Source organism: Solanum tuberosum, unplaced genomic scaffold (genome assembly GCF_000226075.1).
Source record: "Solanum tuberosum cultivar DM 1-3 516 R44 unplaced genomic scaffold, SolTub_3.0 scf00331, whole genome shotgun sequence".
Taxonomy (NCBI): Eukaryota; Viridiplantae; Streptophyta; class Magnoliopsida; order Solanales; family Solanaceae; genus Solanum; species Solanum tuberosum.
The window spans coordinates 205784-220058 of record NW_006239253.1 but is presented as its reverse complement, the minus strand read 5'-3'; the positions used below and the strand labels follow the sequence as shown (position 1 = coordinate 220058).

General features: G+C 34.5%; 1 protein-coding gene across 3 annotated transcripts; it reads right to left on the bottom strand.

Annotated features, from left to right (window-relative positions):
• Positions 1-521: 521 nt before the first annotated feature.
• Positions 522-10320, bottom strand: LOC102602107 (uncharacterized). 3 transcript variants are annotated; one of them, XM_015314958.1, is made up of 7 exons: positions 9940-10320; positions 8799-9098; positions 5139-5279; positions 4625-4744; positions 2828-3123; positions 1848-2367; positions 522-1390 (listed from the first exon to the last, which is right to left on the bottom strand). In XM_015314958.1, exons 1-7 carry the CDS (start codon positions 10091-10093, stop codon positions 906-908), a joined length of 2016 nt encoding a protein of 671 aa, XP_015170444.1. In that variant the 5' UTR covers positions 10094-10320; the 3' UTR covers positions 522-905. The 3 variants fall into 3 exon arrangements, with proteins under 3 accessions (XP_015170444.1, XP_015170445.1, XP_006360695.1); XM_015314959.1 differs by having other exon boundaries at positions 1848-2361; XM_006360633.2 differs by lacking the exon at positions 4625-4744.
• Positions 10321-14275: the final 3955 nt, after the last annotated feature.

Below are 14275 nucleotides of genomic sequence, written 5' to 3'. Positions count from 1 at the left end.
GTTGGCTTGCTATAACTCGGACTTGAAGCCTCTGTTAGCACTAAGGTGAGATATGAGATAGTATAAAAGGAGGAGTGTCAAGTCTCATGCAGCGGTAATCTTTCGTCATTTAAAAATTATTAGCCCGAAAGAGAAAATCATTGAATCATGATTCAACAATCTTTTTTTTTATTTCAATTAACAAGTGGATTGTTATTAGAACTGTTTATTTGGGTCACCTCTTAGAAACAAAATATGTCTGGTTCTCCTACTCCAATACGTTCACTGAGATTTCGCAGGTTAAACCTTTTGAAAGCATATGTTGTCGGCTTCAGCCAATTTTTTCATAAAATTAGCATACAACGATCAGCAGAAGGTAAAACTAATAAGGGTTTAAAGTAAAATGTAATTGTCATCTAGGCAAATATGTTATCCATAAGCAGATTGAGCGAAACCATTGCCAGTATCAACCATTAGAAAAATAGAAAAACAGGGAGACGAGACAAAATAAGATGAGCTATAAGAATCTACAACACACAGAATGAGTATGAAAATGTCCTGATCATGGATATCACATAATGAATACATTTACACACACATAACGAATGTGTCCCCGGAATACCAGAGGCTAAAGAGAGAACTTTTCTACCATATTGCCTCATCAATGATGTACACTGAGGCAATGCTGAAAGCATATCGATGTATCTGGCATCCATGTTACATGTAATGGCACAAGCACAATGGTCCCCCGTCTAAACCCTAAACCCAACGCAGCATAAGATTACAACATTCATTTCTTCCATGTGACAGGCTATACAAATTCTACCATATTTTGCATGTCTAACAGCAGTTAGAAGGAATAGACAAATGCAACAGTAAAAGTTCTTGTCTGATTCACTGCATAATGAGTTCACTCCAACATTCTGTCATCTCCTTGGCTCCGCTCCATTGGCTACCTTCCTCGGCTTCTGGTCACTACTACTATAAGCCTTATCCATCACCCTAGTATAGTGGGACGTTGTACATGGTTTATTTACAAAGCTGTTACTGAAACCTTCAGACTCCCTAAAAGATTTGACAGGAGTTGATCTTATTGATTCAGTTGAACAAGGTATCGGTCCTTTCCTATCAGGTTTTTTGAAGTTAACTGAAAGACGAAGCTTCTTTGATGGAAGTATCTCATCAGCAATTTCAACCAGACTATTTGATACCACCACTGGTTTTGGTGCTATGAATTGATTTTCAGGTTTCTCAGTCAATTTACATGCTCTCATGCCACCGCTCTTCTGAGAAGGTTTCTTCAGCGATTTGGTTGTTACCTCAGTGTTCTGCTTCAACGAATGTGTAGCAATCTTGCAAAGCGTTGAATGTGTAGCAATCCTGCAAAGCGTCTCAGCAGCAGCCAATACCCCTGGAGATTCAGCTACTATCATCAGATATAATATGAGATTCATAAGGATAAAAATGTCTAGGACAGCATGCATGAAATATAGTTTTGTCAAGATTCAACACTTCTTGGAAGCTAAATAGAAAATGTGCATCAATGCATGAGCCTGTACTGTATATTTCTTGATATCATACAGTATGATTTGGAAAAAATCTAATACTCTTCTGATGGATATTCCATAGAAACTCAGAGAATACAGATAGATCATATGAAGTCACTGATGTGATGGATAGATTTTAAAATAAAATAACTCTTTGATTATCCCTACAGGTTCCACATAGAAACTCAAAGAAAAAGCAAGAGAACATGCAACACAAAATGTACACTGGTATCCCTCTAGTGGAATGCCGAAAGCAGAAAAGCACATGATTCATTCAAAAAAATACAGTAACTCCAATACTCAAGCCCCTGAGAAATTTACCTGGTGAAACTTCTGAAGTGTTGCTGGCTGCCAATGATGATGAAATCCTTTCACATGTAGTAAGGCTATCGCGGTTTGTTGAAGCATTTTCATTTTTTAAAGGCCCAGACACTTGAACTCCTGTTGGAACTAGTTTGTGATTGTCAGTGAGTGATTGCAGTTCCTCAAGGAAACCAGTAGAACCTTTCAGAGGAGTCAAAGTGTTTTCCACTCTTACCCATCTACCTTGACAAACCATCTTATTTGTAGATAATTTAGCTGAATCCGGAACAGTTTTAGGATGCCCAGAGCACGGATGTGACCAAGGAAAAGGAGGCAAGCCATTTCGCTGAGATGATGGCTTGCTTAGTCGAAGATCACTGCTATTTCTTGAAGATGCAAACTTGACTGTATCCACAAGTAAAGAATCCAAATCCTTGGATGGAGTAAGCGCAAGGCGCTCCAACACATCCTTTGGTGTATACAATGGAGCATGACACATTGTCGGAACTGATTGAACCTTGCAACTGTATTCCTGTACCTTTGAGAAGAAAAGAAAAAAATAATATAGATTATGAGCTTTTGCAGAAACTGACATTATCTTGTTTTTATAATTAAAGGATACTGACAGTCTGACATTATCTTGTTTTACCTTGTGAACCCAAAAACATTGTCCCGTTTTATTTGGCACTGGTATTCATAGTCGGTGTTTTCTTTGGCTACAAATTTCTCAAATATTATTTGGTAATTTTAGTTACAATTTATTGTGATTTGTAGTACTTTTGCGAAGTTTCTAATATGTAGATTTTACTTAAAAAGTAATGTAACCGATGTCCAAATGCATACCGAAATTAGATGGTTTGACCTTGTACTTCAAAGTTCAAACTCAACAATTCCGTTTAGGCTGAAGGGAGTAATCCTCTTAGGACATGAAGCAGGCTTACTTGATCAAGTCGACTGTCGAGATTCAATTTCGGTAACAAATGACCTTGCACACTAACCTGATCAGAAGAAGACAGATTATCTGTCCTGGTCTCTCCCTTGTCTCCATCATTTCGACAAGAGAGCTTGCTATCAACATTAGAACAATTCTGCATCTGTACAGACTTCTGGCATCGAAGCATGGAGTTAGCATTTCTAACCAACTGCATGAGACTGTCACTTGAATTTGACGCATTGTTTCTCCTATCTTTGGGAGAAGGTGCACACTTATAACTTCCATCAAGTAGTTCCCTCAAAGGCAGATCATCTACATCTTTTGTGACATCCATGACATCAGATTTCAAGCCATACATTCCTGAGTCAGATATCCCTTGTTATTTTCTCAGAACATTTATAGTATAACACATTGGTAAATACTAAACACCAAGAATAACCAAAGAATGTATCGATCAACCGAATAAGTTCCAGGGTAAAGCAAAAACTAGTGACAACTGACAGCATACTTTATGACTACATATGTAGAAATCAAGAAGTAAATGCCAGGGTACAACAAAAGCTAGTGCGGACATACTCTACATGAGTTACTTTACTGAATGCAGGTCAATCGTATGGACATGTTCAGATGGATTGCTATGTTTTACCCAAATAATTCCGAGTCCAAAAGCTGCATAAAACAAGCATCATGTGATGTGCTAGTGTGAAAGTGCAACCTGCTAGGTAGTCAAAATATCTTCTATAAAAGTACATCTGGTACACACACAAATTGCAGTGACTTGAGACTTCTTGTAGGTTTTAGCTGAGATATTTTGTCACAGAAATGACTGCTAAATTGGCAGTTGGTTCAATTAAAGTTGTAAGTAACTTTAGCCTTCATTTTTTTTGGGTAAGGAAGTAAGTTAGTAATTTCGTCTTCATTGACATTGTGTTTTGCATACACTGATTATACCAATTGTGCTTAGCTCTATATATTTCCTTCAGAAAACATGGTAAACACATGCATCTGCAAAAAGTATTTAATAAGATTTAGTTGAGAAAGATTATCAAGTAAATTTGCATCAAATGTATGCTTTACATATTTGGTGTTTAATCATCAAGAACGACAAAGTGAACCAACCATGTACGGACTCAGTCAATAGTACGCTGAGAACTTCATGAAAAATCTAGCATATATATTGAAGGATTTCCAGATGATGGGAAAGAAGTGAGCGTGCACTTATTTGGATAAATTGTGTTACATGGCAAAGCCTCTACACAAGCTCTCAGAAACGAAAACACATGGCTACTATACAATTTACCATGTCGAAAATATGAATTCGAGAAGAAAAGAGATAATGTGGGAAGAAATTTAACAACTGTAGTTAACAGTGAAAAGTAGGGCAGGGCATTTGGTAATGCGGTTCGGTTTCGGTTTTTTTGGTTTTCAGTTATTGAAACTGTTGTACCGAACACCAAACCGATAATTCAGTTCGGTTTGTTGTAATTTGGTTCGGTTAATTTAGAGTCGCTTTTAACAGTATAAGGTACGGAACCCCATGCCGATTTTCTTAATACCCTGTTACCTCGGTTTATTAAATTCCGTTATCACACACTTAATTAGTTTATTGAAAATCAGACCAAAAAGATAAAAAGGAAAATGGAAGAAGAAAACTTGAAATCGCAGCAGTTGGAATTGAAGGGGGGGTGTTGGAAATGGAATGGGCAGTGATGGGTATCCATTTCTTGGAGTTATCTGAAAGGTGTTGGTATGCAACATTGGTGGTTTTGGGTAGGATGATGTAGTCGCCATTGAATTTAGATGGATTCTTTATTGGAATTCATAGTTGAAATCATGGAATCCAAAAAGTACGATCAAATACCTAGAACTAGAAACTGAAAACCTGAAATCGCAGCAGTTGAAATTGCTGGTCGCGGTCGCTGGTCGGCGGTCACGATTGCTGGTTGCTGGTCGGCGGTCGCTGGAGCCTGGACTCTGGAGGCTGGAAGTCGAATTTGGAATTGGAATTTGGAAGAGAAGGATAAAGTGCGGTGGAAATACAAACATGAAAACCTAATGCTAACTTGCTAGTTGCTAAGGGCAAAAAAGGAAATAAAGCTTAAAAAGGCTTAGTAGTGAGTATATTTGATATAATATTAATAATTACATAATATCTATTATAGTATGTATATTAGTGTGTATATTTCGGTACCGAAATACGAAAACATATTATCGAAAACTGAAGTTTGATTTTTATTTTTCATGGGATAATGCAGGTTTAAAATATTTAAAAAGGAAAAACAAAGTTCTTTGGTCGTAAATCTGGTACTAAAAAACTAAACATGTATGCTCACTTTGTTCTGATAAGTGTTTGGAAGAGATAGAACAACACATACCGAGAAAGTTTCTTCCTCCAGCAGCTGAACCGAAGCCAACCAAACTCTTTAAAGAGAAATTACTTTTGGTAACTTTTCCATTTCTTTTATCACTTCTCTTGCCACTAGAATTCTGCCTTTGCTTAAGCATTTGAGTCCTCTCTAACAAAATAAGAATAGATTACAAAAACATATCATGTCACCAGCACCATTGAAACAGAGCTATGCATTAAGAAACATACCCTACAGAACAGTTAATTCAAAGATGCTTATGAGAATAGAATAGCTCAAACATATTTCTACCACATAAAATAATAGGAACAGAATGAATGAACGCTGTACGGAAAATTATTAACCCGCTCTCTTTCAAGGGTTAATAGCATGCAAATCCAAGTACATAAAAAACGTCAGAAAATGTTAGCATTCATGATGAAATTAATACTGAGGAAATAAACATAAACAGTGAATTATAAAACTGAAATTTCCAGCCCATATTCGACCATTTTGGGGACTGATATTGTTGTGAACTGCTGCCCCATCCCTTATGGGTTTTAACCTAATTTTGCTCTTCATGTTTCAGCCTTTTGAGCTGCTGTTACTGCTATTTCCTTGGGATTTTAACCCAATAACATGTCTTCCCTTTCAAGACTCCGATGGAGGTTTACTCAAGAAGAGGAATATACAAGAGAGGGGAGTTCGTATGGACTTGAACAGGATAGTTCATGCCAAGTCAAAAGAAGAAGAAAGGATTAGCAAGTGACTTTGATAATACACGTGAACTATGAACCTTAACGACATATTTTTTTTTTTTATGACAAGGGAAACCCGTAGCCGCTACCCTTTGGGTGCGCACAGGGTAAAATCCCCGCTCTTATGCAATAGCTCGCAAACCATATAGGAGAGGTAACCCGCACTAGGCAAGCCCGGTGCGATGAGGTCGACCCAGAAGGCAAACCCCTTGCTTTCGCTGGCAAGGGGTTTCGAACTTGAGACCTCCAACATCCAAGTACATATTAAATGCTGTACAAAATATTAAAGCAGGCCCTTCATCAGCTTAATCTTACAAGTAGAAGATTCCAACTCCCAGCACAAATTTGACATTGTTGCGAAGTGGTATCCATGTTTTGAGAGTATATTCTATTGACTTGTACTGGGGAGCAATTTCAACAGAGTACAGACAGGACGTCCCCCCAGTGAGATTAGAGAAATTAGGCTGACATTTTTTTTATCAAGTAGGCCGATATATATCCTTCAAAATACTTCGTTGATCTTTTTCTTTTTTGATAACTGTGAAATCTCCAAAGATCGGTTGGCACACGGGTTCAAAATCGGTGGATAATGGCCCTTTCTCTCCACTTTTATCATTTAATACCATCACTTCTTTAATATCTATCTTTTAGTATCTTATAAAATAGAAGATGGAAAAATGCTTAATAAGTACTATACTTTGTCCAAATTTTCATTGGATTGATTGTGAAATTGCAAAATAAGACAATCATCTGAATCATATTTCTAACTTCTTAGCAGGGGGCAGAGCTATGAAAGGGTGGTCAGTCGAACACCCTTCGCCGGAAAATTATACCGTGTATATAGGTAGAATACTGTCTAATATCTGGAAATATAATTAATTGAACACCCTAAGACACAACAAAGACTGCTAGTCTGACGGTAAGCGTGTTCATATATGTGTATGAGGTTTGTGGTTCGATCCTCACTTGCTGCGTTTTTTTAACACTCTCTTTTTAAACAAAAAATAAAGATCCTCACTTGTTGCCTTTTTTTAACACAATCTCTTTTTAAACAAAAAAAAACACAGAAATAGCTGCCCCGTATCTTCTTTATGTTTCTAGCCTTAAATTGATTAACCTAATAATTAAGATTTTATTGTTTTCTATATATTTTCGATCTATATTAAGTGAATTATTAGGTATAACACATTCTCAAGAAATTATTTTTAAAGACAAAATTAAAGATTATTATCCACTATTATACTTTTGATTATTTCTAAACTATTTTTTTAGAAAATGTAAAATAGCTAAGGATTTATTAAAAGAAAAGGTAAATATGGAAAAAAGTTTCGACAATTCTCTCGAACTTCGAAACATTCAGTTATTTTGAATCACGGAAAAAGTCTCAACAATTCACTTAATATGAACTAGAGGGAGTATATTCAACTAGTAGCAAAAATTTGTTGACTTTTATCCATTAGTTTTGATTTATACCATTGATAGCTTTATAATTTTAAGTTTCCGTATGATTTAGTTATTAAGTGATATGTAATTTAATTTTTAAATTTGGTTGCACCCACTCATCAGTAAAAAAAAATGTTTTGTGCACCCACTCCGCTAAAAAAAAAAAAATTATAGACTTTTTTAAAGTTTGAACACCCTTGGCGGAATTTCTGGCTCCGCCACTACTTCTTAGCACATGAAGCATTTAAACAAGCCATACTCCAATTACATTTTAAGCTTCTTTAAACAAGTAATGCAGTTTCTGTTCTGGTGGTTCAAACATCCCTATAAGACAGATAAATACAATCAGCAACATATCGTAGCCGATTGATCAGCAAAGTGCTCCATAGGAAGGTCAGAACCGAATCCATAGGCAACACAACAACCACATATCTAGTTGGAAACAGAAAGCAATTTAGCTTGAATGTCATAGAAGATAAAATTTAGCTTCTACATAGTCTTAATGGTAACAGCATATACAGCAACTCAGCAAGTTAGCACATTTGCACATTCACTACCTACAATTGAAGCTGCCCCCAAAGAAAAAATGCAATGAAAACTAGATTGCAGAGTGGATTCCACATTCTACCTTTACAGGTTTACATCTTATGATGTTTCTGGTTTGATAATATATTTGGAGAGTCTTTCCTGGGGCATCGAAATTCTGGATTCTATCCACACAGGATTTTATTAGTGTTACCAGTCTGTTAAGATGATCCAACCTGTACCGACTTCAAAAGTGGCTTTATCCATACAACTCTTCAAAGATTAGTACAATGAGGGGCATATACTCTGAATCGAGTAGGATTAGGTTGCCAGCAATGCTTTTGAAGATATATGATCCCCAGATAAAGAAGTGTACCATTTCCGTAACGAACAAAGTATTGGGGAGCCTATAGAGAAGTGAGGTAATGGCATGGGGGAAGCGTCCAATGACCTTCTTCTCAAATTAATTCCAACTTAATCAGAAAGAAGTGCACTTTTTGAAAGGGAAACTTTTGGAATCTTATTTTCTCAAACTAAGGTGTTGCTTTCTTTAAAGTTTTCAAGCATAACTAACACAAGGCATCATAGGACTATAGTGATGTTCAGAAACAATAAAACCATGAGCTCAACCTGTTCCATGCCACTGTGAATCCTGAAAACGCATTATTGAAGGAAAAACAAAAAAGGAAAAGCTGAGGAATAATAGCTCTATCCAAATAGGTGCACACTGAAAATACTGGACACATGATTTCTGTTGCAAGCTATTGACCCATATGTGTTTCAGGGAAGCACTATAATGGAGTAGATTTTGAGCAAAAAATATCATCAACTAGGAGACATATTTGAAATCAAACCAAGATACATGAACCATAGGCATTTCCAGTGTCATCTGTGAATGCCTATCATAACCAAAGCTAAGGCTGGATAACTATATTGAAGAACATACATACATAATTGGTATTACCTCCATTTTTGCAATTTGTAAGATTTGCGGAAATCTCAGTATAAATGCCTTTTCCGTCTTCACCGGTTTTATTTACAGAAGCATCCATCTGCATTATCCTTGATCTCTTAGAATTAGAAGTACTATTTCTCCCCACTTTCCCACAGTTCCGATGTGACTGTGCAGCCTCTAGCCCAAGCGTCAGCGGAAGAATAGTATTTGACTTCCCGACACTGTGGTCTTCTAAAGCATCCTCAACATGATGGCTGGATTGCTGACCAGCAAATTCATTCTGGGGCATCTTACTCCAAAAAGCTAGCTCTGAGGTTTTAACAGCACAAATCACATCTCACATAACCATATTTGGGATAGAGAGTTAAATAGGATGCAACACTAGCAGTACAACTTAACATGTTTTCAGGTCTGTACATTTACCTGCTTTAGTGTTGCAGAAGAAATACCAAAACAACACATATACATGTTCAATGGTTTCCGAGAATTAGAAACAACGTAAACCGTTCTAAGAACACATATGACATCTTTTTACTAGAAAATCACCTTTCCCATTTGTAAGTTCATACTGTCCTGTGATGAACTACATAATTGTCCAGTTAGTAACTTCCACAACCGTGTACACTGTACCCAGACTTTTTCTTTTTTGAGATAGTTGACCGTATCCAGCTACTAATAGTAAGTAACATCATTCAGATAAAAACAATTTTCCCTTAAAGACTGGGTATATCAACAGTAAAGATCATCTCAAGAAACTTCTACATCTTAACTTGCCACTAACCGTCTTTAGCAATCTCAGTTAGTTCAAGAGAATATCCAAAGGTTATCAGTAAATTATAACATCTATCTACCCATAAAATCGTACACAACACTAAACCTCCCTAGACTGTACATAACAACCAAAGCTAACTTTCATGACAAAAAAAAAAAAAAAAAACTCTCAGTTCCTACTGGTAAAGAGCAAAATAGCCATATTCAACCCCAAAAAGGAACTTTTCTCTTTTTTACACAATCAACCTAGAATTGATGGGAGGTGACCCAGTATAAGGTAAACCGGCCGTACCAGGCAAACAGTGTAAAAATCTCTTAATAGTGACAGGTATATAAGTTAAATCCGGCCAAAAAATTTTTAAAAAGGAGGAAAGGATACCTTTTCGTCTGACTGAACCACTGATCCTATCAATAGAAGGCGCAATCGCAACAGAAGGCCTCTCCAATTTCCGAGCACCGCCACTAAAACTTTCCGATCCCATAAGCTTAGACACATCCACATCAACCAAAACAGGTCCTTTCAAAGCTTCCATCACCTCACTGTGCTCCACCAAACAAAACCCTCACATAAACTCTCAAATTCATCATTTTTCGTCGAAAAACTTCAAATTGAACAGATTTCAGCCGTGAAAAAGCTAAATTGAGCTGATTTAGGGCGATTTGAGAGGGAAAAAGTGGATAATTTATGGATTATAGATGAAAGTAAAGTGTTGCGGCTGAAGAGAAAAGGGGGAGTTTTTAGGGCAAGGAAAAATTGGAAGGTGAAGAATGAGAGGTATTTATACTTTTCGGGAAAATGGGTAAAGTAGAATTGAGGTATTTGGCGTCGGTGGGATATTCGGGTGCGGTTGTCATCAGCTTAATCCTCTTGACACGTTGTAAAAAATACTATCCACGTTGCATTATCTACTGTTAGAAAATGTAGCTGCTGCTACCACAACTGTTGTATTTTTGTCGGGATATTGATCTCGAGATAAAATACGAGATTATATTATATCGTTTAGTTGTGACAAGAGACAGAGCTAGGATTAGGAGGTTGTTGTATTTTTGTCGGGATATTAATCTCGAGATAAATTGTGATAGTATTATATTATTTCGTTTAGTTGTGACCAGAGACAGTATTTTTGTCGGGATATTAATCTCGAGATAAAATGTGAAATTATATTATTTCGTTAGTTGTTACAAGAGACAGCCAGGATTAGGAGGTTGTTGTATTTTTGTCGGGATATGATATTAATCTCGAGATAAAATATTTTTATCAGGATATTAATCTCGAGATAAAATATTTTTGTCAGGATATTAATCTCGAGATAAAATGTGAGATTATATTATTTTGTTTAGTTGTGACCAGAGACATGGAATATTATTTTGTTTAGTTGTGACTAGAGACATAGACAGGATTAGGAGGCTGTTGTATTTTTGTCGGGCTATTAATCTCGAGATAAAATGTGAGATTATATTATTTCGTTTAGTTGTGACCAGCGACAGTATTTTTGTCGGGATATTAATCTCGAGATAAATTGTGATAGTATTATATTATTTCGTTTAGTTGTGACCAGAGACAGTATTTTTGTCGGGATATTAATCTCGAGATAAATTGTGATAGTATTATATTATTTCGTTTAGTTGTGACCAGCGACAGAATATTATTTTGTTTAGTTGTGACCAGAGACATAGACAGAGCCAGGATTAGGAGATTAGGGGTTTTGTATTTTTGTCGGGGTTTGGGGGTTCGCAAAACATGCTTCCTTATTTTTGTTAATAGTGGGGTTCGAAAACACAACAATACTATGAAAAGCATTTTCACCCCCCTTTCTTACCACTAAAGTTGTCAATCAATTTTGTTAGGGGGTTCACAAGTTAATATACATATATATTTATTAAATTTTTAATACAAATACAAGATCTATGGAAAAGCTAGTGGATTCGTCCGAACACGAACCCCAAACCTAGCTCTGCCTCTGGACTCACTTGTGACTTGTGAATATTAATTCAATTTAAGATTATTTGAATTAAAATGATGGAATTAGATATTCGATATAGAAAATAAGATAATTAATCTCATTAAATATCTACGGATATGGTAAGGTGTGATTTAGTAATGTCGATTTGATCACTATTAGTCGATAAAATAATTTCCCACCTCTGATTGATTTTTCTATTCATAGCACTTCGAGTGATAGATTTTCTTTGATAGAATACATTATTTCTTACTATGAAGTTTGTAAAGGAAAGAATGTAGGAGGGCAGTTTCTTAGAGCGGACGTTCTCTGCGATATTTTTTATATTTATATATGTATTTGTCTGTAGTTGGATCAGCCCTTTTACTTAGTATGTCGAGGGTGGATTAATGAATGACAAATACCACTTATTATATGAATATCGCACGCTGAATATCTTACATAAAAATATATTGGTGAAATGATGCCTCCTAATCCTCTTTGGAACAAAATGATAATTCTTTCAATCATATTTTTCGATAAAGTTTAAAAAGTTTAAGAAAGAAAATCATTTTTAAAGTATTTTCTTTTAATGGTAACACAAGGATAAATGTTTGTAATTAGTATATTTTTACTTGCTCTGATAGGATGGGTTCAAGATCTAGAATTTTTATTAAACCTAGATTTTAGGGTGCCATAATATTTTCAATTTAACATTTTTCTAAAAGTGAATGAGCTTTATTGGAAAAATAAATACTTTTGTTCGGAAAGACTCGAATATTTTTCTAATTTTGAAATATGTATTTTAAATTTAATATTACAATAAAAATATATTTACCACCCAAAAATGGTCAGATATGAAAAAATGGATACACATAACTTTATTCTTTATCTTATGAAGATATCAATCTCAAAATTTAAGGAAATAAATTCAATATGCAATAAACCATCCAGAATTATAAGCATTTCAGAGGACCCTTAAAATAAATCTACTATTAACCTAAACTAAAATGGAAAAAAAATATAAAGAAATACTTCTTTTGTTGCACCAAAAAAAATTCTTCAAAAATGGATTTTTTCGACTTATTATATTTTTTAGTAGCTTTGTTTTTTCTTCTCATTGACTTTGACCCAAATATTTATCAGTCTAATTCAAAATGTTGGGGGTATTTCCTCCGTCACTTTTTAATTATTATGATGCGGTTTTCAAAAGTCAATTTGATTAATTTTTAAAATTAAATTAGATTATATTAATTTGATATTTTAAACAAAAAAATTAGATATTCAAAAATTATATGAAAAGTACTACTCTAAATTACATTTTTTTGTATATCAATATGATGAAAAAAATACATGATATGTACCATGTTAGTCAAAGTTCTTATCGTGTGACTCTAAAAAGGAAAATCGTGACAACTACCAGAAGACGGAGGATGTATTACTTTTCAACATTAAATGAATTGTTGTTCTCATTCAAGAAATGAAGGTTATTTTTTGGGATAAGAGTCTGAAAAATATCCCAATTTTGATCGGATTTGTTGTTGCGATACTAAACTTTTATGAGGATCTATTACCTTCCTAGACTATTTAATACAGTATTTTTTACCCCAGAACTATTTAATAGTGTATTTTAAAGGTATATATGTGCCCACGTGGACACATTACTATTTATAATTTTGCATTATTTTTTATGTCCACGTGGGCAAATATATATGTTTAAAATACGGTATTAAATAGTCTAGGGAGGTAATAGGTCCTCATGAAAGCTTAGTATTGCAACAACAAATTTGACCAAAGTTAGGATATTTTTCAGACCCTTATCTCTTATTTTTTTATTCCCTTAGAAATGTAGAGGATAAATTAAATTTACTTTTTAAGTAATTAACTTATCCAAATCATAATAAGCTGAGACAAAACAATCAAACAAGGGCACTTGGTACCCTACAAACTTAATTTAAGGGGGGAAAATTAAAAGAAATTTACATACAAAATTATCCTTTCATGCCTATTTATTTATTTGACTATCATTTGAGAAAAAGATTAGTAGATTTTTACCACATAGTTTAATTTACATAAAATCTAAAGATTAATCCAAGGGGTAGAAATTAAAAAAAATTTTAATATCTGGAATTGATTTTTTTTCCTTTTTTATTTTTGTAAAAAAAGAAGAAGCTATAATCCACTGGCCAATACATTTAGGAGCGCCTAATTTAGTGTACGTGTCTTATATATGTATATCACGTCAAAAATATAAAGATATGGTGTGATCATCATAAATTTAAGAAGAAATTACCGAAATATACAACTTATTTTATTATATTCTCTAAAAAAAATTACAAAGTTTCTACCCTCTCTTATTTTTCGGATACATCACTTTACGCGATGTATCGAGATGTACGTAATGTATCAACACGTTGAGTGATGTATTCGAAATCGAGACGTGATGTATCAAAAACATTTTGCGATGTATCCAGATTTCGCCAAATTTAAGGAATTTTTGTAATTTGAAAAAGCATGGAAATAAGATGTAATTAGCTCTTAAATGTTAATACTATGAGATTTGTGTAAAATTCCCTAAATTTAATAGCCTAGCATTGCCTTATAAACCTTTAAATAAGCTTAATAATTTCTCTTCTTCTTCAATCTCTGCTTATTTTTTCTAGATAACCTTGCAACTATAGGCTATGCAACTGCATGAATGGAAATTTAGGCAAGTTCAACTTAACAAAGTTTCACCTCTCAATATATATGATGTGTGTATAAAAAAAAATTGTT

What these genes read in the sequence shown, in the direction of transcription:
- LOC102602107 (XM_015314958.1), bottom strand. Translation starts at nt 10,093, where the DNA reads ATGGAAGCTTTGAAAGGACCTGTTTTGGTTGATGTGGATGTGTCTAAG. An exon ending in TGGTTCAGTCAGACGAAAAG is followed by an intron (nt 9,099 to 9,939) that starts GTATCCTTTCCT and finishes TTAAAACCTCAG; the next exon opens with AGCTAGCTTTTTGGAGTAAG. An exon ending in ATCTGTCTTCTTCTGATCAG is followed by an intron (nt 2,368 to 2,827) that starts GTTAGTGTGCAA and finishes TTCTTCTCAAAG; the next exon opens with GTACAGGAATACAGTTGCAA.